A 25,216-nucleotide genomic window follows, 5' to 3' on the forward strand; every position below is an offset into this window, starting at 1 on the left:
CTGAGCATGAACTAATGGATACTTATCGTGAACATTAACATTGCAGTTTTCTTGATGTTGTCTTGATTTACAAAATAAACTGAGGCTTTGCTAGAGCCTTGTTGTGTTTTGCTGTAAGGATGATTGAAGTATGTAATTTCCTGGACTCAGTGTATCTCTGAATGTGACTGCAGTAATTTTGAGTGTGTTTATGAGACAATAATAATCTAGGCTTAAAAAGAAACCCTCTCAAGGCCAAAGACTTTGCAACTCACTGCTCCAAATCACAGCAGGTCCCTTTCCCTTTCCCTTTCCCTTTCCCGACTGTCTCTGTTCATTGGTTTTGCTCACCAGTTTATTGTTAAGGTCTTTGGGGAAAAGACACAGCCTCTCTCTACCTTTCTGTATGACTTGGTACCGTTTAGTTCTTTTGCCTTTCTACTCATTTTCAGAAATCAGTTTTTTATGAGGCTTTTCTGTAGCTCTTCAGTGTTAACAATGTCACTTGAAAAAATGGCAAGTGGAAAGTGGTAATTTATGATTTTTTTTCCCCCTTATTGTTCTTGAATAAATATTGGAAACTTCTAACCCAGATTTATGTGGTGGGGTTTGGGGTTTTTTTGTTTGTTTGTTTGGTTGGTTTTTTTTGAAGTCAAAGCTGGCAAAAGGATTGTGAAAGGGATTTTTGGTTTAAACTGGTTGTGTTCTTTTACAATAGAAAAATCTTATTGCCTTTCTTTTTCCATTGGTCTTCATGGACAGTCTGTTCCCTGGTCTCTCTGTGTACTGGCACAGTTTGGGAAGGAAAGAGGCAGCCAGCAGTGACAGAGCAACAGGCTAGGAACTTCTTTGATAGCATATTCAAGTGCATGGGACCAAAGAAGATTCACCCCAGGCTGACCAGTCTGATTGGGAGGGCACTATATGCTACCTTTGAAAAACTGTGGTGACAAGGAATGGGGAGGAGAATTCCTGGTGTTTGGAAGGAGGCTAGCATTGTGCTCAGCTCTGGAAGAGGCAAGAAGGATGACTGGGGGAACTGTAGGCTCATCAGCCTCACCTCAGTCCCTGGAAGGATTGTGGAATATGTCAGCTTAGAATCCATTTCCAAGCACATGAAGGACACGATGGTAACTGGGAATACTCGACGCTTGTCAACAAGGGCAAGTCATGCTTGGCCGACCTGAGTACCTTCTGTGATGGTATAACTGGGAATGTGGGCAAAGAGAATAGTGGATATGGTATACCTTGACTTTAATGAGACTTTTTACACTGTCTCTAATAAGAATCTCATTTGGAAGCTGGGGAAATATGAGGTAGATGAATAGACTCTTAAGGGGGTTGAAAATCAGCAGGACTGCACGGCTGAAAAGTGGTAATCAGTGACTTGGCTGATATCTGATAATGCAAGTATTCTAGAAATCAGTATGGGGGTCTGTATTGTTCGATGTATTTATCAGTGTCTCAGATAATGACACAAGAGTTCACCCTCAGCAGACTTGCCAATGACTTTATATAGTAGGGGGAATGGCTGACGTAACAAATGGCAGAATGGCAATTCAGAGGGACCTGTATGAACTTTAGGATTGGACCTTATGAAATTAAGGAAATAGTATGAATTTCCATACTACAGCAAAATAACCCCATATATCAGTGCAAACTAGGAAGCAGCAGTAATCCACAGGGTTTGCTGTAAAGGACTTGGGAGTTAAGGTGGATTCTGTGATGAATGTGAACCAATAGCAAGCTCTCGCTACAAATAAGACACACATTGTACTGGGATGCCTTTGGAGGAACATGGCCAGCAAATCAAGGGAAGCTGTTGTCCCCCACTTGGTGCTGGTGAGGTTGCACTTGGAATAACACATCTGGTTTTGGGCCCTCCCAGTTCATTAGAGATGTGGATAATCTGGAGAGGGTCCAGTGGAAGGTTACCAAGGTAGTCAAGGGCATAGGCCACATGTCCTGTGAAGATGGCTGAGGGAGTTGGGCTGGTGTAGTGTGGTAAAGAGGAGGCTAAATAGTAATCTGCCTACAACTGTTTGAAGGATGGTTACAAAGATGGCAGAGCCAAACTCTTCTTGCTATTACTAGATCATGTAACAAGGGACAGTCACCACAAATTGTGGCTTGGAAGGTTCAGGTTGGAAATCAGGAAAAAATTCTTCACTACAAAAGTAATGTGCTATTGGAATAGGCTGTCCAGAGAGGTTGTGAAATCTCAGTCCTTGGAGGTTTTCAAGGCTTGGCCAAGTAAAAACTTAGATGACCTGATGTAGTACCTGGGGATAATCCCCTGCTTTGAGGGAGGGTAGGCTAGATGATCTTCAGAGGCTCCTTCCAACCTCCAGTTCTACGGCAATGATGCCAGAACTCTGAATGTATCTACTATATTTTTCAGGAATTTGGCTTGGAGTGGAATGGGATGATCCTCAGAGAGGGAAACATAATGGTACCCATGAAGGAACACAGTATTTCAAATGCAGGTGAGTTGATTCTCGGTGTTGATATGTCCTATGTGTTGGCAAAGATGGTCACAGTTTTTAGAGCAAAATTTTTTGTTATCAGTTGGCTGAGACTTAGAGATAAATCTTAGCCTTTGACTGGCTATGCTAGAAAGGCTGTTACATTTTTATTAGTCCAGATACAGGGATTGGAATATGGTGAATACTTAGAAAATACAAGTGGTGTTTTCAGAGGTATGTACAAACATGCAACTTTTGAATGTTGCTAGCCTCAATATCACTCTGCTACTTTAGTAGGTTTAGACCTTCTACTGTAGTAAGGAAATTAGTGTGTCCTGCTGACCTTCCTATTTAATTCTGAGGTGAAGTATTGGTCCTTATTAGCTGTCTTCAATATAGCTTAAAGATAATTTGCATGCATCTTGCTAAGGGAAAACATTAAGTTCTTGATAACAGTCTGAATATTTGTATCGCTGAGGAATTGTGTTAAGTATGTTCACTTGCATTTAATACATGCAAAATACTGTGCAGCTGTTGTGGTTTGTTTTGTTTGTTTGTTTGGTGGTGGGTTTTTTTTTTTTTTTAAGTATATCAGTACATATATTTATTAAGTTTAAAGACTTGAATGCTTCCATGTTTGAAATTGAGGAATCCAAACTCTGGGGCTAATTGTAACAGCAAGAAACTGTTGATTTCCATATCAGAGGACACTGCAGCTGCCAAAAGTTTATATGATTTAAAAAAAAGCACTGGGCAAATACATAGATGGAAAAATCTATCATTGCCTTTTAAGGACTAGCAGCCCTTAGAAGTTCCTAGGCTGTGAGGTGGTGAAGGATGAGAGAATATTCTGTGGCTGTATCACTGAAATACTTGTCCTGTTTTCATATTTTTTGTAGCCATTTTCTATTGGCCACTTTTGGAGAAGTGTGGGGTTTCGTGGATGTTCACTTGGTCTTACCTTAATGAGATGAAATAGAAAGATTTCTAGGTCACTTTTTCACCCTCTAGCATCCCAAAGCTGCTAATAACTCTAAAAGGGCAGTTTCATTACAATTTGTACTTAACTCTTCAAGTGCTCATTCATTCTTGAAAACAAATTCCTCGTGTTAATTATGTCAAAAAAAAAAAAAAAAGGAAAGAAATCCCTTGATGAGAGTAGCAGAATCATCTTCTCCCCCATGCCCCCCTCCCCCCAACTGGCTTGCAGAGTAATGTCTCATAAGAATAGCTGTACAAGTCAGTCCAAAAGGTTTGTTTTGCTTAGTTTCCTGTCTCTGATGTGGGCTAATAGCAGATGTCCGGAGAAGAGTAAAAGAATAGAAAAAATATTTAGTGACAGTTCTCCAGAGTTTCACTGTCTCTGGCTAGTAATGGTTCAGGGATTTTTCTGAGCAAGAGGTGGTGTCTTTCTATACATACTCTCTTTTGCTCTCAGTGGATGATTCAACAGAGAAAATTTGTTATGAGAATTTCCTCTGAAAGAATAGTTAAAAATAGGGAGTGATAGTGTCTTATTTTTATTTTAGAAAATAAAGTTGTGTACTTGAAGTACTTTGCTCTCTCTCTACAGGGATAACATGTAGCCTTGGCTTAAATCTTGAGCATGTGTTTTCAGCTTGTGGGAATTGTGATCATTCCCATTTTTATGAGCAGATGAGTCAATGAGTCTTATCACTTTCTCCTATTGGAATGCAGGAATTTGATATGGAAGGGACCAAGAACTGTTGCTGCAAAATGTTGCATAAGAGGGGGGAGGGGGGAAAAAAGCTGAGATAAAATGAGCGTTTCTGCATTGTGGAGAAAGCAAGTCTAGTCTTTTACCTGCCAGAAGATCTTCTGGAGTCCAACGGAATGCCCTGAGGTAGTGAAGACGACTACTGTATTTGTGTAAAGAACTGGTAGTAGTTCAGGGCTTGGTAAAGAATATACTTCACTCTCAGTTCAGAGCAAAGTCTTCCTGAAGCAGCAAGTAAAGCCATTTGGTCTCAGACTGAATCAACAGAAGAATTTACCTATTTAATAATTCAAATAAAAAAAGTAGCTATTTGAAATCCTTTCTAGAAATATTATCTCTTACTCTTAGCCAAACAGGTGTAAATCAGAGGGGGTAGATTATGTTGATAGTGCAAATCAGAATTCTTTGTCTATATCTTCTTAAATTCTACATTTGTATGTGTGGTGGGAGCCCTAGAGGCTTCATTATCAGAAAATGAGGTGAATAAAAAAAAATCTGTTCTTCAGAAAACAACAAAGAAAGATAGATATCTGTGAGGGCTTGATATATTTTTGCCTTGTATCTAATAATAAAATAAGGCTTAAGAAAAATGAGGATGTTCTTAATGGAAGAAAGGAAATTCAACATTGCTGGATTCTTCTTAGCTAAAGAACTCAAATTTATAGTCCAAGGACAACCGTATCTCCTGAATTTATTAGCGGAAGTTGTCTTAAATGCTTTGAATTCAATTGAAGTGGTTTCCAAGCTAACACTAGTTATATTCTGCTACAGAAGAAATAATAAAAGTAATGGACTGGTCATTCACAAGCTCTGTAGACAGAAGAAACAATTGAACAAGTTGTATAGATATTCCAGAAACTGAAGAGTGATCTACATTTCTGTGAGTGTAGTATTTGTATATATGCATATATAGCCTTTGCTTTTCTAGCAACCATTACTGTCATCCCAGGATATGAGACCTCAGAGAATGATCTCAATTCTTGTCATAAGAAGCAACTTTTTTGAACGAAGCTGCTTATATTCATAACAATTTTAAATGTAGTCATCTTTAAACATGTTGTCCTTACAATACCTGTTCTTTGTACTCTGTTCCAATTAGAGAAAGTCTTTCTGGAGACTAAAGAAATAAACAATAGTGCTTGCTGTCAAACATGACTCACAGCCACAGCCTTCTGTGTGCAGACTGATTTGTAGTTCATGTACCAATTAAAAATCCAAGTCTCATCTATTTATTATTAGTTTGGTTAGAAGACTAACTAAAACTATATTTTTTTCCAAAAACCTTATCTGTAGTAAAAACCTACTACTTTAATTTCTTGAATTCTAATAAGCGGAAGCAGCTGAAATAGAATAGTTTGCACTGTAAACAAATGCAATGAAAGGACAGAGATTTTTTCTTCATAATTTTTTTTAAGGCAATTTGAAAAGGATTATTCTAAAAATCTTTTGCAGAATGACATCCAAAATGATCTCATAAGAGGAAAATAAAACCAAATTTGAGAGTATACTTACTAGAGGATCTTTTTAGTCATCCTTATTTGGATAAATCAGTAGGTCTGCTTACAGCTATATGTGGTTGTCTTAAATTTTGTGGAAACATGGCCTAAACTTGTGTGATTCATGGCAGTATGTTTATCTTATATCATTATATTATGTGATACTAATTCAACATATTAAGAATATAAGAACCAAAGAACAGTAAACACTACTTCAAAATATGCTGGCATGATAAGCATGTTGATCAAATTTGGATTTGTTGAAAATGACAATGCACGCTCTAGTGGCATTTTTGTGAGTTTTTTTCCTGCCAATAGTCTTGCTTCCAGTAACTCTGAGGAGACTATTACTTTTAGCTGTCAATTTCAGTCATGCATCATGTAATAGAATTAGCTGTGTTCTACAGGGCTTCAAGAGAATTGAGAAGTGAGTAATAAAGCATTAGCGTAGTGGTAACATTCATCTACAGCTTTTGAAACACAAGTGTGCTTTCAAAATAAATAGAATGATCTTGTATTGTAGACTTTCTTTCTAAATTAAAAGATGAAAAATATATTAAATCAACATGTGTATTTGTTTTAAAACAACATGGCCTCTCCCTGTAGGGTGGATCTGAAAAATCTCATGGTTGTAGGTACATTTCCTTCAGGAAATGTAACCTGATCTTCTAGGATTTAAAGGAAGTGTTCTACAACTACATAGAAATTGAGGGGAAACAGAACTGTATATGAAATGCTTAAAGATCACGTTTAGGCATATAGATTGTTACAGAGAAGTGCTCCATTTCCATGGGTTAAATCAAAGCAGGATTTAAGCCATTTGTCTATTTATTAATGACATGTAGTTAACTAGTAACCAGTGAACTATACATTCAGGTTTAATATCAGCAATACAACTACAGTACTAGATACCTACAAGATGTTAATACATACCTACACACTTCTACGCATTCTTTTGTGATTTATCCCGAGAAGTTCTCATCCCACACAAACACATTTACACACTTGTATGTGTGGCCTGTCCTCACAGTGTCCTTCCCCTCCCCAGAAAATATGGGTTATGCACATCTTTTCCCTTGGGAGTGTGGGTCCATTATTTACAGGTGCCTCCTGTGGGAGATGTGGGTGCTCCAGCTCTGTGTACCTGCATTACCTCCTGCAATCTGCTAATGCCCATGCTGGTAGAACGCACCCTGTGAGGTCCACACGCACACCGAGGTGTGGGCCTCTGTGTTGCTCCCCATGCTGTCTGTCCCCTGCTTGGGTGCAGGCTGCGTGTGGCACTTGAGGGAGGCAGCTGTCTGGCATAAGCAGAGGTTGTGCCAGCTAGGAGACTTCTGACAGCATCAAACTGAGTTTTGACTGCTGCTCTATTACCCTTTTTCCCACTGTTACAGTTGTTCATATTTCTTTTACACTTCTTTTCAAACTGACTCCTCTTTTTCAAAAGCCTGTTGGTAATTCCCTGGTTACCACTTAAGCTAGTGGAAGGTCACCTTCCTCTTTAACCTTATTGTTTTTTTACCCCAAACTCTCTGAGAGGATGTTTGCTATTCCTTTTGCACACACTGTTTACACTTACATTCCTATTTTATCAGCTATTTTAATCTAGGCCACTTTGCTGAGGGAGATTTTTGAATTTCCCTTGCACTAGACAACATGCTTCTTTGCTTGCCTCACCTGTCATAAAATGGGGGTAACTTTCTGTAGTGTTACACATTTAAATTACTTCGATTCCAGAATGAAAGGGATGTGTTCTCTCCTGCTAAAGAGTAGTTTTATTCTTCCCTAATCACTTTCCAGAAGAATCCTCATTTGATTTTCACCAGATATTGTTACAAGAAGTATCAAACTTATTAAATTACAACCTGTTTTGCCAGAGTTAACTTACAGAACAAGCCAGAGAAAAGAGGGGAAAATGTACTAGTTGTCAAACTTGATTCTGTGATGTATTCAACATGGCAGAATTGCAACTGCTCCTCAGTTCTTTGTAACCCCTTAGGTTTTTTGCTTTGTATTATTCAGTCCTCTTCTGGTGGGAACTTTGACTCTTGTATAATTTTTATTTTCCTGAAATGCCAAACTATCCTTAAAAAGGCATTATGTGTTTTCAATTTTTTTCTCCTCCAGTGAAATTTATAAATTGTGTAGGGACATGTTTTTGAATTTACAGGCAACAGTTGTGACCATCAGATGTTGCTGTTTGCATGAAATTTATCATCCTGCTTAAGAGAAGATCTGTTTATATTAAATTAAACCATCTCTTCTTCAAAATGACAGATTAATTTCCAAGAATATTTACTTAGAGCACAAACTCTTCACATACAGTAAGATGTCAGTCTCGTTTTAGTGTCTAAGGAAAAGAAGTTTCTGTTTAACAGGGGGAGAATGTATTCCCAAGATTCCTTCCAGGCTCAGAAGATCTCAGATAGGAAGTTTTGATTGTTTCACTGTGTCTCAGTGTACCCACTCCGAGATGTCTGCTCTCTGGCAATCGAAGAGTGTTGAAACAAAACTGTTGACTCTAGCCACTACTGTACCGTGTCCTGTGCACCAGCAGAACCTTAAGACGAGTGTCTGGATCTGTAGATGTTGTCTCTTCTGTTTTTCCTCCTTTCCTGAAAGCTCAGACTCTGAGCTAAAAACACAGCTTTCATATCTGTTTGACTCGGGTAAACCTGCAAGAAGTGTAATTATTTGCTGATGTTTACAAAGCTTCTGCTGTACAGTTAGTCAGGAATTTGATATTGGTGTTAGTATGTCACTTTACAATCTTTGTCTGATTCCAGGGTTACTACAGCCTCTATTCTGAAACAAACTCTCTTTGCTGCAATGTGTAGATTCTTTTAAAAGAAATCTGGTCCGTTGAGGACCTTCCACTTACAGGGAGAGATCTGTTTAGTGTCTGCACAGACAAGGCGTGCATGGATTCAAATAGTTTTAATTTATGATATACCCTGTGAGCTTTGCATTGCGTACACCCTCAGCCATAATGAGCCTTGAGGTAATCATTGCAAAGGCAAGTACTGAGCAACAAAGCCCTTCTGTGTTCCTTTACTATCCCGGCTGATAATGATGAGATCTCTCTCCTTGGCTGAACAGCTTCTGCAGTCAAACAGCTCAAGCGTATAATTGTTGGAGCACAGCTTGTATACAAATGTGTGTTACCTCAGGTACTGAGAAGTGTGCACGTGTGACATTCCACTAGTGTAAGAAGAGCCATTGCCTACCCATAATGATGAGTAATACCATCACTTTGCTTTTCATTAGCAGAGAAGGATGATGTCAAATTTTATCTTTATTCTGGGAAATAGTTAACCAGTGGAAACTGATAGCTAATCTGAATTTCGGTGAGTATTTTTCTAGGCCCCTGAGCTTGCTAGCAGATGGGCTGTATTGCTTCAGGCTACTGAATCATGAATGGAAAGTGTCCCACAAGCTGAACTTTGGGATTATGGTCAACCTCTCTATTTTAAAAATCAGTAAGAAGTGTCACTGCTAACCAGAGCCAGCTGGTTGTCAGACCCTAGTTGAGCTTATTCCGGATTTCCTGCTTAAGGAAATTAGAGTGTATCTTCTCAGTATGGTCCTAGCTGTAGGACCTTTCACATTCAGCAGAGCAAAGTCCGTGTTCTCAGACTTCCAGTGCTTAGCCTAAGTCAGGTTGATCAGTAGTCCTCAGGTCCTTCCATCTAATGATATGGATACTGGATGGCTCCTTTGTTTACGATATATCTGTCTGTTACCAGTTAGGAAGATTGATTGGTAATAGGTGTGCCTTTTCATGAGACAAACTGCTGTAAGTCGTTGTTTGGTATGCATGTAAATTGTTATACTCTTATCCTAATCCTAAAGGAGGGCTACTGTCTTGTTCCACATTGTCTCCTGGAGCTTGCTTGTCCACTTTCACTTGTCTCCTACTTAAGGTCCACTTGGTTGCCACATCTGTTTTCTGCTCATTTGAGATGTTTTTCAAAGAAGGCTTCCATCTGTCAGAATGTTAAGACCTAAAGCTCAGCTCTAAGTGCTTTGTTTTTCTTTTTTTTAAATCTTCTATGAAATTCATTTTTGACACAGCAGCTGTCTTTGTTCCCTTATTCATCTTTTGATCAGAAGAGCCTCAAGGGTAGTTGTTTCAGTCTGGAGAGCAACAGGAATCAAGTCCTCATGACAGATGTCCTTCCACTAAACTCTATGCAGCATTCTATAGGATTTACCCTAGATTTTAGGCAGGTTATTTTTATACTGAAGAGAGCTCCTTGCTGAATTACTGGTTGTTGTTGATTACTGTTGTTGAAAGTTGTATGAAACCAGAAATATGGGACTACTTGTGATGAAATAAGATTCACTGTATAGAAACCTGAGCTGCACTGGTGATCTCCCTGTAGCTTGCACTGCTCCAGCTTAGAGTTCACCAAATACTGTCAGGCTGGTTTTATTTTTGTTTTTAAGTTTTTAGTAAGATTATTCTTTTCCAAATGTGTTTTTGCTTGATTTGTACTCAGCTAAGGATTCTGGACTGTTCTCCAAGTAAGGAACGCTTTGAGCAGTGCTTGGACTCTCACAAATTGTTCTGCTACTTTTTTTCCTTAATGTTTTTGGAGAATTGGGGAGTAACAAAAAGGAGGGACTTATATTTGAACTTTACTTGTGCTCAGATGCATAACATACAGTGAAAAGGCATTTTTTTTTGCTTATATAGCTGTGGATAAGTACTTTCTGGGTAACTACTGTAAACGTACACAGTTTTTACGGCTTATTTTTCATAGTGTGAGAGTTAATACAGGCAGTGCATCTTGAGGGAAGCTAGTTACAGGTAAGTAATCTCTCTCCTTGACTGCTTAATCATTTTGCCTGAAAATAGGTTCCTATTGCGTAGTCTCCTTTTCTGTCCTTCTCTGTGACAGTTCATGGAAAAGGAGATCAAATTAATAGAATGCAACTGCAAAAGAAACTTAGGTTCTGTAATAGGTTTGAGCATACAACAGATAACACAGCACTGACGGGGAGAGAGTACTTGGAAGTGGTAAGAACAAGGGAGAGAAACACTATGATCTTGCTATGGTCAAAAAAGGTAGGAAGGGCTTGTGAGAGAAATGCTCCATAGTTTTTCTGTAGCTTCAAAAGTCTAGTGTCTGAGAAAGCAAGGAACAAGGTAGCTAGTTTTCTTTGCATTTTTTTCTGGGGATAGAACTGGCTCCTCCAAAGACAATGAGTGAAAGAAGGATGTGTGATTATAAATGGTGACCAAAGAATAGAAATGGGCTTAGAAATGGGTGTGGTGATGGAGAGATGTAGAGGACTTGACTATGCCGAGTATAAATGGCACGAAGAGAGGGATGCAGATGAGCGTTCCAGCTTGATGAGAGGACTGGGGAGAAGAGAAGAAGAAAAGTAGTGGAATTGTTGAGTATAGAGGGATGGAGGTGACACAGTGGGAACTGAGGTGATGGGAAGAAGGAAAATAGATTTCAAAATAAATATGTAGCAGGAGGCAGGATGAGTTATGGTTAGACAAGAGTGCAAGGATTATTATATGCAGTTTCCAGAGCCCCATGTAGGGTCCTGCACTATCTGCTGTTTACAAAGCTATTTGACTTAATGCAAAAGTAGAAGTGATGTATTTTGCATGTAAGAGATGTTAAGATGTGTTAAGATGGTGAAAATGTGATTTATTGTTTTAGGAGGTGGTGTTAAAAAAGAGTCACGTAATTTTTTACTTTTTAAACATTTAAACATTAATTTAAACATTCTACTTTGTAAACATTTAAATGTTTACAAACTATAAAGAACATTAAGGAAAGAAAAGGAAAAACTTGAGCAATTACTGGGTTAAAACTGTAGAGCATTGAAATTGCGTGTTGAACATGAATGTGTACACTGGATTTACATTCTTTAAGTGTATGCCTTTCTGTATGTTTTGTAACCATTGCACTCTAAACCTAGTCACTACAAAACCAGACTGAGAATAGTTTTAAAGTAAATAATATCTTTTTTTCTGTCCAGATTCTCCTCTAGGATATGAGAGTACTTAAATAAGTATTTGAAGTGTTAATGAATGAAACTGGCACAGGCAATTGCCAGTACTAAATTTTTAATAAAAATGTGAATATGTGGTGCCCAAGCTATTCCGTCTACTTGTAAGCAGGTCCGTAGGATTCAGGGCCTCTAGCTACTGTATTTCTGAGAGAGAATCTTGAATTCTTTAGAGTTGAGTATTAATGTTGTAGTTTGCTAATTAGCCACTTGATGTTTGCATACATGAAAAGAGGAGCTGTATTTACATAGGTGATTTCTTCTTCCTGGGTACTTTCTACCAAAGTCTGTACTCTTCTCAGCTGGAAGGCAGCCAGGTAATCATAACTACCCATTTTCTTCCTGCTGTTTTACAGCTGATCCTCCTATCTGTTCTGTGATACCATTCCCACAAGTTGTCTCTGCTCGTTCTTCCTAGGTACTGTATTTCCTGCTAGCTTTAATAGAAGTTGTAAAAGCAGATTGTCAAGCAATAAGGATTTTTAGTGCTCAAGAAAGACTAAGAAATTTTGTAGGACTGTGTAGAAAGTACATGAGCTGGATAATTCTGTTGAATGCTCAGTTTTGAAATTGTTACTAAGTTATTATTTATTTAGAAATTGTTTGAGGTAGCATTAGAATTCCAAATACTAAAACTTGTATCATATGCCGTTTGTACGGGTGCGTTGGACAAGGCTGCATTGTCTTAGAATTACAAATGAATTATTCAAACGAAATATGAGGGAATGTGTATTCTGAGTATTCCTGTAGGCCTTAGGCTGAGCTAAGGCTCCAGTTTGTCATATGGTTTAGGTAAGTTTGTATTTGTTTGTAGGTAGCAACCTAATTTTCTGGGAGATTTGAGTTCTTAATGAGTTTGGAGATAACTGAGCAATTATTTCTGACAATGTGCACTGAAATGGTAGTTTTGATGTGTAAATGCATTAGGATATACAGCACTTTGGTTCTCCTGGCATCTCACAATATCAACTTTTTGAGTCAAATATTATCAACAATATTTTGTAAATCTTATCTGGTTTCACTGATTGGGAACAGGGATGTCTAAAATTAGCCTGTGGAATTGTCCTTTGACAATTGTCCTTTGCTTTGATTCATGGTATTTTGAAAAAGTATTAATCCGTACTTTTAAGAGTAATCAGTCTAACAATAACTTTTCATGTTTCTCATTTTCCTGGGTGCTCTTTCCTAGACATCCTAGAGGAGGATCCTTTATCCGGCCAAACAAGGCAAATTTTGGAGTAGATTTTCTAACTGCTGTAAAGGACCGGTATGGATTGAATGATGAGCAAGATGTCCACCATGGGAAAGAGAGTACATTAGTATTTGGAAAGAAAACTGTGGAATTTGTTGGTATGGATTCTATTATAGAACAACAAAGGCAAGTGTAATATTTAAAAATCTAAGATAGGCTGCTAGTGATTGCTTAGTTAAGCAGTAGTTCAATTGTAAGGAAAAGAAAATTACGTTGTCCTCAAATATCTTGGGTAATTATTCTGTGGATATTGGATTATTGTTTTCCCTAAGAATGTATAAATAAATTTGTTGGAGAAGTAAAGTAGATCACTTAAGAATTCTGATACGGATTCTGATTTCACATAATATTTAATCTGATGTGATTGTGAGCTGCTGCCAAAAGAGACAACTTTGCTTGCCCCTTTCTCTGTCTGTGTCTGCTGTTTACGTGGACACCAGATCTGGTGCTTATAGAACCGAAAGGTGAGCCGAGTGAGCTCGATGACCGGGTGTAAAACCATTCTTTCTTTGATGGGTTAGGTTTCCATTGAATCAGCGAGTTGATTCAATGTGCCTAGCAGCCATACAGTTGCCAGGTTAGAAAATGCGGAGAATGCACATGGGGGAACAAGATGCTTTTCTCTTTTGGCAGCAATCTGTAGTTAGACTGGTTTAGGTGAAATGTCAGGCTTTCTTGCCCCTAATAATTAGGTAACAGAATAACAGTTACTCTTAAATTTCTTGTTAAGTTAATCAAAATCTTGCACACAAGCTGCGTTCAAATAACTTTGGGTCTGCAGATACTGCAGTGCCTAATTATGTTGTTTTTTGTTTTATTTTAACATGGCATTACTGCAGGACAGAGGAGGGGTTTCTGCTGAAGGATAAATATCATGTTACTGAGATTGGTGGAGGACAGGCGATTTAATACTACAGACTATTCAGATATATGACTTATACATGAGATTTCAGTGAATGGATGGTAAACTGAAGATCCTGATAGCACAGAGTTAAGATGGCTCATATCCCTCAATCATGTGTTTCATAACTTTACGTTCAGACTTCTTTTAAATTAAGTTGCATTTATAATACTCAGTGTTGGGTTAATAGCCCCCTTCAACTGCTTGTTGATATTTTCACCATTAATTTTATTTCAATATTTCTTTTTAATTTGGAATTTTAAGTTTGCTTCTGTTTTTAAATATTCATTGGCACACAAGCACATAGTCAGTTAGTCTTTTTGTACAGTTGGGAGGGGCCTACAGTATAAAATATTTATCTACTATTTTTGATTTTTTTTTAAGTCCTTATCTATTGCCTGTCATGATGTAAATCTAATTTAAGCAACAATGTGTTGGATTCCAAACACTCAAAGTCATTTTATTGGAGGAAGACATTCAAATTCATTAAAGTTAATACATGAAAAAAAGTAAGTTAGAGCTGTGAAAGTTTTCATGGTAAAATAACATCTTAGTTGCATATTAGAGGATTTTTTTACAGCTAACTTGATAACTCTCCAAAACTTATCTAAAAGTGAAAGTATCACTCTGATTATAAAGTAGCATTTGAAATATAACAACTTTGTTACATGCTTGTATTCTGCGTTTCTTGCTAGTAGTTTATGTAAGTGACAAATTTTAAAGACATTAAATATGTTCTAAATTATTCAGGTACATGAGGATTTTGCTTCTTTAACAGCTTTTGATGTGTAAATGTCAGTGTCGTTTTTAGTGTTTCTTCCATGTAACTTCTGTTAATACTGCTGATTTATATTTTTACTGAGAGGAAATGGTAGTGTTAGGAAGGGCTTTAACTTGAGTTTTCCTGCTACCTTGCATATAATCTTGTCCTACCTCAAAAACTAAGCAGAACTGCACTGTGGTGGAAGACACCCTAGAAATCTCAGTATCGTGGCTTCATAATTTACATGTTTTATGCATAGGAACAGGGATTATGCCTTATTTGAGTGCTCGCAATCCTTAACTTAATTTCATAAAGTAAGAAGTGATGATATTTGGGGAAAGAATGAATGAGATTAATGATTGCCAATATCATGAAAATTTTACACAATCGTGGTCCTTTTTAAATAAATGGGTTTTAATATTTTTTGAATATTGTATGGTATTCCTTATTCTTTTTAACTCATATAAGTAATAACTATGTAACTAAGAGAGGGAAGGCAAAAAGTTGCTGTACTACTAGTGAGGAAGTTTTTCAGTCAGTTCATGTCATGCTCGTTTATCATGTTTTTGCTCATTTATGAGGGGATGAGAAAGAAGGAAGTAAAGTAATGATGTGTATAGGTTGGTAATGATCTCCAGCACCAGAGAGGTGCGAGTTCAGTAGGTGGCAGTCTCCTTGCTGAGCTGATAATCTGCAAAAGTTCTTGCTTTGTCTCCAGAAGGTACTAAGCGGTTGAAAATGCCTTTTTTTTTTTTTAGTGACATAAAAAATACCCAAATAACTTAGAGCCACTTGCAAAAAATACTGCAGGAAATCTAATTAACTTGGAAGTCCTAACTAAATTCCAACTTGCATAGCTGCATTTTGTCTGTTTGGTTACTCTGTGTTGGATGAGATCTTTTTTTTCTTTTCTTTTTAGCTCATCCAGACCTATTTTGTGGTAGTAATGCCAAGGCAGAAAGTAGATGAGATATGTCTGCTTTCAAGTAAGAAAGATAGACAGTACAGCAGATTGTGTAGTGTTAATTCTAAAAAAGATGATATTTGTGAAAAGAATATTATTTAGTTGTAAAACCAAAGGCTTATATAATGTATTTATTTCTAGTGGAAGATAAGGTAACAGAATGTTATTTCTCATTTAGCCAGCTGAACCAACTGGTAGATATCTCAGTGCGTGAATGTGCTGTGAGCCATGCTGGTCAGAAAGAGGAAATCAGCAGAACATGTGCTAGTATCCTTTTCTGAAGGTGCTGTATTATGTGATACCACAAATAAGTACATACGTTAGCATTCCAAGTTATTCACTTCAAGGAATGGGGAACTATATTTGTATCCTTCTGTCAAAAATATATTTTTAGAATTGTTTTTCTGTATTTGGAAGCTTAATTCAATGTTTACTTAGTTAAAAAGTAGAAACCTCCTTTTTTTTTTTTTTGAATACAGATTGTGGGAAAAAATGGAAATATTGTCATAAGTTGGTACTATGACTGCAACTTCAGAAGTATCCAGTAAAGGGATTTTTCTTGTTTGACTGTAGAATAGAAAACCCCATAAAAATACAATTGGAATATTCTGTAGGCACCAGAGGTTGTGAATACATAATAAATTATGTATTCAAAATACTGCTTGTTATAGTGATGTTACCAAAATACACAGCAGGAGTTATTTGTTCATTCATCAAGACTGCATAAGAATTCCTATGTTAATACAGAAATTAATCTACTTCAGAATTTGTAAAGATAAGCTCTTTTCTAACAACCGTAAGCTATTTCCATACCAGAACTTGAGATACAATTTACGACAATTGAGCAGTAGATTCTTATAGAGAGAAGAGTAGTTTTGTAAAGTAGAGTAGATTTCCTCCATTAGCCCAAACAAGTGTATTCTATTTCTGTTAATTTGGTACAAAACTAACACCTAATTCTAATTTCTGGAAAATGAAGTCCAGATTTGAGATAAGTTTCTTTTCTTAATACGAAATTTCAGATATTAGCCATATAAATCTATCAAAAAATCTGATGTCATCTTGGGAAACCGTAACAGATATTGCTTCTCAAGTTCCAAATCTGGAGACACTTAATATCAGGTATAAATATTAATGTTTAGGTTTCTCTTCCTTTGGGGATAGGGATAAGAAAGAAGTGGTGCTTCAGGCTATGGGTTCAGCTTTCAAAGGGTAACTGGATGTTTCTATACTCATTTTAATAGGAGTTAAGTTCCTTAATACTGTTTTTTTGTTTTTTTTAATCTTGTCCTTAAACTTCTTGTGTGTGCTGTATTTTCCAGACAGCTCCTTTCAAGGAAAGGCCTTGGACCTTAGGAGTTTAGCATCTATGTAAAACTAAATTCTGGAAAAGGGCTTGGGACAGATGGATGCTCACCTGAGTAGTGTAAAATTAGTAAAATTACAGTTGCCTGAAAAATGTTAGAATACAGATTTCAGTCAAATCAAATTTGCAGGAATTCAGGCATTTGTCAATGTGTTCTACATGACAGATTTCATCAAATTTATGCAAATTGGCTCCTTAGCCGGGGGAGACTGTAGACTAAAATTTACAGAGGATGTTGGAAAGAGAATAAAACTCTTCCACAAACTCTCTGAGAGCTTGAATCTAAAGGGAGAAAATTATGCTGTAAATATATAACTACACTGAGAGATTTTTGTAAAAATATTCAGGTAGAAAAGATCTTAGGAAAGAAATAAACATTTTTTGGGGGAGGAAAAAATGAAAGCTAATTTAAAGACTGGCTGTTTCAGAATCTTTCAACTATTTGATAGTGATATTTTGCTATTGAGAGTGAGTTTTATATCCTTTTGTTTTACTGGTGTCTGGATAGTCAATTAGACTCTTAATTTTTGATCAGCACCAAGGAGTTTAAGCCCCAGATTTGACTTTGTTTCATTTAATATTAATGATGATAATTCTTTTCATATTCAAAACTTAGGGAAGAAAAGAGGGGGAAGCCACAGATGAGGAATAAATATTCATTCACAAAGAAGAAAGGTAAAATTAGGAAGGAGCAGGTTTGAATAGAACTTGTAGGATGTTTTATATTTTTAAATATGTGGAATCTTGGCAGTGATTAAAAAAAAAAAAACATGTATAATTGATTTTGTCCTTAATACTTAATTCCAAATTAGTGATTTAAAGAATAATTGCATTTATTTAATTTTGTGTTAAGAATTATTCTCTTTACACAGTGAAAACAAAATGAAATTTCCATCGACATCGATTTCTGTATCCAGTGTATTTTTAAAATTGAGGATTCTGGCACTTAATCAAACTGAGATAACATGGACAGAGGTAATAACTTTCCTTGTTTTGTTTTTATTTATATCATTAGGTTTTTGAGACAAGCAAAGCACGCTAAACATTTATGCATTATATAATTCTTCTAAAATGCGATCCGTCATCCTTAGAAAAGATGCTCTGTGTTAGTTGGAAATACAGTTAGTTATATTGGCGCATGAGCCTAATGAGAAACATTTAACTTCATTTACATTTGTAAATTACATAGTCAAGATAAAGCACTTGAAGTATAATATAACTTCATGTCCCAAGGGTCTGTGATAAAGAAAACTCTTTGTTTCCTTGTAGTTACTAAGGATTTAGCTATATTCTAAATCATATAATAGAACAATGGCAAACAACAGAAAGAACATATTAATTTGACATGAAATACCTATTTGACGTCACTTTGCCTCAGGATGAAATGGGCCTAGTATCTTTGCACCTACCGAGAACGCTTGAAATACACGATACCTGGTTATATGTAACACAGATATAGCACTGAATAAACAAAGCTCTGAGCTGTTTCTGGGACTGAAACATGCAAACATTTAAATGACTTTCCCATAATATCTTGTCTAATCAAGGAGGTCATCCTGTTGGCAAAGATGTTAGCAATGGGCCTTTTTTCAGAGACAAGGCCTAGAAAGCACATCTTGCTAGTGCCATGTTACTTAAAATGCTTTGTAAATTCCATCTCCTTATTTGGATTTCACAGAGACAAATTTTATCATGTACACTGCATTATGAAATTAGCTGAATTTTCAAATTTTTACTGTCAGCTACTATACAGTAGTAAAGCACTTGCAAAAATTGGTGTTTAAGTTAAATAGTAGGGATTAGCAATGTTTTCATTCTCTTCTCTGTAGCAGCAAGGCAGGAGGAGGGTCACTGCTGTATTTTTGTTTAGTGCCCATTTGCCATGCTCTTAAACCATCAGTGGGAATGTATGCTAGGACAACTGATGATCCTCCCATAATAGCAGCAATATGAACACTGAAGTGAATTGAAGAACTAAGTGGTTGCAAGCACTTTAAATGTTGTCTAGTGCTCATCAGAGTAAGTCTTTGCATTGTGGTGTTTAAAATGTTGGCAGCTGCCAGCAGCTCTTGTCAATGCCAGGGTGGCTGAAAGGGGGGTCACAGTGATGGGAACTTCTCGCAAGATTGCTTCGTGCAGACAAGAGTTCTCTATGGGTGACCAAGTTTCCAAAAGAAGCCCCAGGTTAGTAAGAGCAATTTAAAATTACTTGGCCTTTGTATTTGGTTTTGCAACTCTGCTCTAGCTGACAACTCACCATAGATGGTAAAGACATTTTTAGTCTTAGTTCAGAATTCTGTTTTAGAATATTAAAATTTGTCTCAGTCATTCCCTCATGGGTGGGTAGACACAAGCCTATGCTTAAAAGTTGTGTTCCTGGGCAGCCAATCAAAGGGAAAAAATAAACAGACCTACCTGTCACTAATACTCTGTGAACAAACCACTTTTTATACTATTGCTTAAGCTATATCAGGAGTTACTTTGAAAATTCAACTTTTTAATAGAAAATGTTCATTATCCAGGTAATGTAGAAATACAGTAACTGTCAATGGGAATATGAGCAAAATCTGAAAATCCTAGAAATGTTTTGATTAAAATGAAAATAACCTAAAGGTGATCAGCATTTCAAAATAACTTATTGCCATATATATGGCTTATATGTTGTAGGATAGTTTAAAAAACAAGAGACAGCTTATATTTTCCACTTGTTCTTCTATTATGAAATAATTTTCACAGTAGAAGGACATGCTTACCAAAAACTGTTCTCCTGATTATATATAACTCCATATTTACATATCTGGAGCATCAGTTTTCAAAAAGTTCTTTCATTAATATATTAAATGCATAGCTCAAGGTCTAAACACATCTGAGACTTCTATTAATATGTCACTAAAAGAGCTTAATACTGTATTATTGTCCATTGGTTGTGTAAAACATAGTATATAATCTTTGGCGGCAAAGATGTGCTGTAAAATATCTTCTAGTTAGAAACCATTGAAATAGAAACTGAATTAATAGGTTTGAGAGGAATTTATATTTATGGCTTCCAAAGCCTACTTTTTTCTCATTGGTGATTTAGATCATACTCTTATATTTGTCATTCTATTCTCAAACTAAAATATTTATAAAATTACCCATTATCATACAGGGTAAAAGAAAAATCTGGGTTAGATCAGAGATGCAATGTCATGTTTCTGACACTGGCAAGTAGCAGGTATTTGGGAAAAAATTACTGGCAGTGGGCAAGCACTGAGCTGGAGCCTATAATCTGTATTTAATTAGTCTAGTCAGTTTAACTAGTGGATTTTTGTTTCATGATTTATCCAATTGTATTAAGAATCATTAAAAAATTTTGGTATCCGTATCTTTTAACATTGAGTTTAATTATGTGCTGTATGAAAAATACCACTTTTTGGTTTTTGATCTTGCTGCCTGATAATTTCATTTAATAATTCCTTATATATTTTTATGCAAGAACCTGAGAATAGCTATGCCCTATTTCATAGCCTTGATGGTTCTTGTTATGCTTCTTTGTACTTTTCCCATTTATACTATATGCTTCCTGAGATGAAAAGACTAAACATACAGGAACATCATGGACTTACATGGTGACAAATTATTTCTTGTTGTTTTTATTTCTTTTACAATAAGTCCTGGATTTCCATTTTGCTTTTTTGATCAGCAGTGGCTATTCCATTAACTCTTCCTCCTAAACTCCCCGCCAAATTATCTATAGCTCCTAATCTTTCCTGAGTATTAATTTGGTATCAGATTTGTGAACTTCTGTTCCTGCACATAGAGAGTTTTACGCAGTAGTGGAAAATTTGGCAATTTGCTAGTCATTTGGTCAGTCTATTGAAAAGCCTTCTGATATGTCCGTTTGATGCAGTTTTTCGATTTCATCCAACACAAAGCAAGGCTTTTGTGTGGGAATCCTGCGAAGGTCCTCTATAGTCAACATGCAAATAATTTGTTCACTTTTTCTGCTATTGCCTTAATCTTTGAGCGCTCCTTGATATACCTCAATTTTCTATTCATTTGCAGACTTCCTTTCAGGCTTCCACATCTCTAGCATGCGTTTTGGGGGGATAGATAAGCTTTTTTTGGTCTGTCTTGTTGACCCTGGGAATCACTGTATACAAATTGAAAGAGATAGAATATTGATGTTTCTGTGCTGCAACTTGAAAAGGTCTCAGTCTTGATATTTGCTGTACAGAACAAAATGTAACTAAGAGTGAAGAAGAGTTGACGAGAGGAGGAATTTTGGTGGCTAGGATAGTGGAGAATCAGTTAGCTATATCCATAACAAGTTGAATTTGATCACTGAACTTCACTGCTTTGTAACCTAGTTTCATGTGAAAATGGGTCTTAGATGATTCTGCTGTGCATGTGTATGTCTGTGTCTCTATGCCCCCAAAACCTTGGATCTGCTTTTACTTTATTTACTTATTTGACTTTAAGTAAAATTATCATTTTTATGTAGTAATTTCAGGACATAAAATTTAGAACAAATGTATTTTGGTTGAATTTGCAGCCTTGTTGAACTAATTTATGTTCTTGAGCATACTTGAAAACTTCATGTTATATGCTGACTTACTGCAATTTCTTGGATTTTAGTGGTTTCATGTGCTGGCACAGTCCCATGACAGAGAAGCCTTGAAGCTCTGATAAATTATAACATTTAAAGTTTGTCAGTCCTGATGGGATGTGTAGAAGTTCAAAAGCCATTAGTGGTAGAATTTATATTGCCAGTTATTCATCTCGTAATAGGGCATATCTGATCTCTTCAAGACTATTGAATAAAATAAACTCAGTTTCAAGATCAGTGTAGTTTAAGGTAGCTCTACAGATAACAGTGGAACACTTTCAGAGTCTTCTATGTAAGAAACATTGCTCAGTTAACACTAATATTTTTTCCCCAAGATTCTCCATTTTGGGAACCAAAAGGAAAATTTCAAATGGGGTTCAAAAAAAATTCTGGTGACATGATAGTGTAAAGTTATTACAAGATGCCTCAAGCCTGGATCAGTAAGCCTTGTGCTGTAGAGAAGCCTTCTGACTTCATCTGTGCTAGTAGATACAGACACAGGAAGGAGCCAGTTGGAAGAAAGAAAGGGCTAGGCAATTTGTAATACTTATTTCTCTGTTTTTGAGAACTATGGCTTGGTCTGAACACATTCTAAATAAATCTGTATAAAATATGATTTCTGGAATAATTTTTCCCAACATTGGTTATATTAAATGAAGTTTTGCTCTTAGGTTCTTCTTTGTGCTCCAGGATGGCCAGCACTTGAAGAATTGTACCTTACTTCTAATAATATTACAGTTTTGAAAAGGTAAGAAGAGTAACATGAGCATAAGTCAGTCTCTTGTGGCTGATGTACTCTAAAGTTATGCAGCAGATAAACCTCAAATTAGATTCCTGTAATGTTTACATCACATGATATAATTGTAAAATAAATGGTGGGAATTTCACATGATGTACTTTAAAACATTTATATATGTACACATTTATTTGCGTGCAGTTATATACTTAGAAAATCATTGTTTTCATTAGAAAATAACTTTAAATGTTCTGCTTTTGTGTTTTGTTTTGTTTTTTAATGTTGCAGGCCTGAAAATGTTCTGCAGACCCTGAAGTTGTTAGACCTTTCAGACAACCAATTACTGGATGGAAATCAACTGCATCTAATAGCACATCTTCCCAGGTAGCTATTAAACAAATCTGCTGGAAATTCTTTATCTTGTCCTGGATATTCATTTGTCTCCATAGCTTTTTTTGACTGAAGTATGATAATATTGATGTTGCATAGAAGGTTTACGAATTCTTGAAATAAAGGCATTTTTTTCCTCTTGAGGAGAGTAACTAATTGATTTAATTGAACTATTTTAGCATAATCTTATTTTTGTTGTATAGTAAGACATTTTTTAACTTTATTGTTTGCTTACGAAACTGAAGTGATTCGTCACATTACTAAGTTCGTTGTATATGTGCATGTACAGAGTTTTATCCAAGATGACAGGCCTGTAGAGTTTGTGTGGATTGCCAAAGCAAAGGAGCTGTGGAAATGGCTTCTTATTCTGAGGACAGTGCAGTGCTCTGAGCGTGACAGTGCAGGGCAGGTTCGTTAGCAGCAGCACAGCCGCTGGGCCAGCCTGCAGAAGGCTGGAGGGCAGTTTGTTGGAACGTGTTGCTCTTGAGGCCGGCACGCTAACGATCCTTGGTGGCAGATAGTTTCCATGAGCAGCTTATACCCATGCTGTCTGCGTATTTTTCCCTTGCAAAACAAAACAAAAAGGGATTAGAGGGAGATAAAAAAAAAAAAAGTGTAGCAATGATTCTTCCCCCTTCTCTGTCATCTCTTGGTCATTAACTATGGTGAAGGTTACTGTTGTCACTATACTGGTAGAAGTGTGTCACTATGTTTATATTTGTGTGTCCCCCACATAAGCACTCTTTTTTGGGGGGGGGAATTTTCAGTGCTTTCTGGGGATGGTTTAAAAACTTTGAAAGAGATGTTCCTCAAAATGTTAAAAAAAAAAAAAAAAAGAAAAAAAAAAGATATAATTCCCTTAGTGTCTTAGATAAATGTATTTTTCACTTTCTTAAAAGATTGTCTGTGGTAATATCCTTTACTCAGATTTCTCTGCTTTACTGTATTCTCAGTAGCAGTGTCTTAATGGTATTTTTGGTCTTTGAGCTATGATTTTCTGCTCTTGGGCTTACTATCCAGGCAAAACTGGTGTTTCTTCCTTCCTTTTTAGAGTACTTCAATTACAGTGACTGGAAAATTGTAGGACTAATAAGGTAGTCTTGCTAATTGACAGAGTTATTATCTTGGGCTTCACACCAAAATAGCAACTATGAGGAATCAACAAGCTATTTAAAAAAATCATTTGGAAAATCACTCCTTTTAAGTCCAGGAGTCATTTTGAAAATTTGAAACTATTGCACATGTTCCCTGAAAGATTTATTCCCTGAACACCCTGATGAAGTCTGGATATTGGCTGTGAAGCTGCTGTTAATTTGTCAGTTGTAATGCATCATATCAAAAGTTTATTAGAGTCTTGTTTAAAAAAAAAAGTACTTTTTTTTTTTTTTTTACAAAAAACTTTCCATACCAAATATAGTAATCATTGTATCTGTTAAATTGCAGATTAGAACAGGTAATACTTAGAAACACTGGAATATCTTCTATACACTTTCCTGATGCTGGATTTGGTATGTAAAAGAAGCAGTTTGTTTATAGCTTTATCATACTGTTTATTTGAAGTTTTCATTATTGTCTTGTAAACTTACTCTTTTCCCTAGGATGCAAGACTAAAATGTTTCCTTCATTAAAACGCCTTGCAATAAATGACAATAAAATATCACAGGTAGGTTAGATTTTGATAGTTCTGCATTGTCTTAATATGTATATATTTGTTTAGGAATAACTTACAATTCTTTTTTTTTTATTTCTTTCATTATATGCATAAGATCTTGAGACAACTGTTGATTTCTTTCATCAACAAAGAAGGATAATCTAGATTTAAAAAAAGTTTCTTGGAGTCTCAGTTAAGAGTGTTTATGTTAGCTAGTCCTATCCCTCAGCTACCTCATAATTCCTCTTGTCTTTCAGTATCTGAAGTAGAATCAAGAAGCTATGTAGTTTAATTTTATATTTACACAATTAAAAAAGATATGATAATGCTGTTTTCCAATCTGTTTTCAAAACTATTTTTCACTGCATATATTTTTTTGTCATTGATCTGCTGCAGTTAAGCAGTTAAGTTCCTCATTCCAGAGGGTGGAGGTAGAATGTGGAATTTTTATTTATTTATTTATTTATTTTTAGCTAAAGTGGCATGGGCAGCTATGCCAATCTATTGCTTGCTGTCACTGCAAAGGGCAGGTCCTGATTTACCGTGCGTCCCCTTTCTTTCCTTTGTACTTGCTGTACATGCAGTCTTGCCCCTTCCCTTCCATCTCTCCATTGCTCATTAGGTCTGTCTGTGAACTTCTGTACCTCCCACGCTTGGCAGATAACTAACCTGGATAGTTCTTAGCTGGGTGACTCAGCTGAAGCGTCTCGCAAGGAGCCCATCAATGCCAGAGCCAGCACGTGTCAATGGCAGGTTGGGGAGGCGGGAGCAAGGTGGGGGTGTGAAGTCTTTCCCCCTTCTAGCAGCAGCGAGCAGTTAGGTTGGCTCACCACAACCGACAGGGCCGTATCCTTAGGAAAATCACAAATTGCAGAGCTAAGGTAGGTGGCC

At 36.4% G+C, this 25,216-nt stretch overlaps 1 protein-coding gene across 1 annotated transcript in view; it reads left to right on the top strand.

Annotated features, from left to right (window-relative positions):
- Positions 1-25,216, top strand: part of TBCE (tubulin folding cofactor E) — a 35,026-nt gene that overhangs the window by 1,192 nt on the left and 8,618 nt on the right. The window contains exons 3-11 of the mRNA XM_067293490.1: positions 2,381-2,465; positions 12,904-13,092; positions 15,773-15,861; positions 16,617-16,716; positions 17,833-17,935; positions 22,220-22,296; positions 22,573-22,668; positions 24,118-24,182; positions 24,273-24,337. Coding sequence (XP_067149591.1) covers positions 2,381-2,465; positions 12,904-13,092; positions 15,773-15,861; positions 16,617-16,716; positions 17,833-17,935; positions 22,220-22,296; positions 22,573-22,668; positions 24,118-24,182; positions 24,273-24,337 — 869 coding nt within the window. The remainder of the gene's footprint in view (positions 1-2,380; positions 2,466-12,903; positions 13,093-15,772; positions 15,862-16,616; positions 16,717-17,832; positions 17,936-22,219; positions 22,297-22,572; positions 22,669-24,117; positions 24,183-24,272; positions 24,338-25,216) is intronic.

The sequence above is a fragment of the Apteryx mantelli genome, chromosome 3 (genome assembly GCF_036417845.1).
Source record: "Apteryx mantelli isolate bAptMan1 chromosome 3, bAptMan1.hap1, whole genome shotgun sequence".
Classification (NCBI taxonomy): domain Eukaryota; kingdom Metazoa; phylum Chordata; class Aves; order Apterygiformes; family Apterygidae; genus Apteryx; species Apteryx mantelli.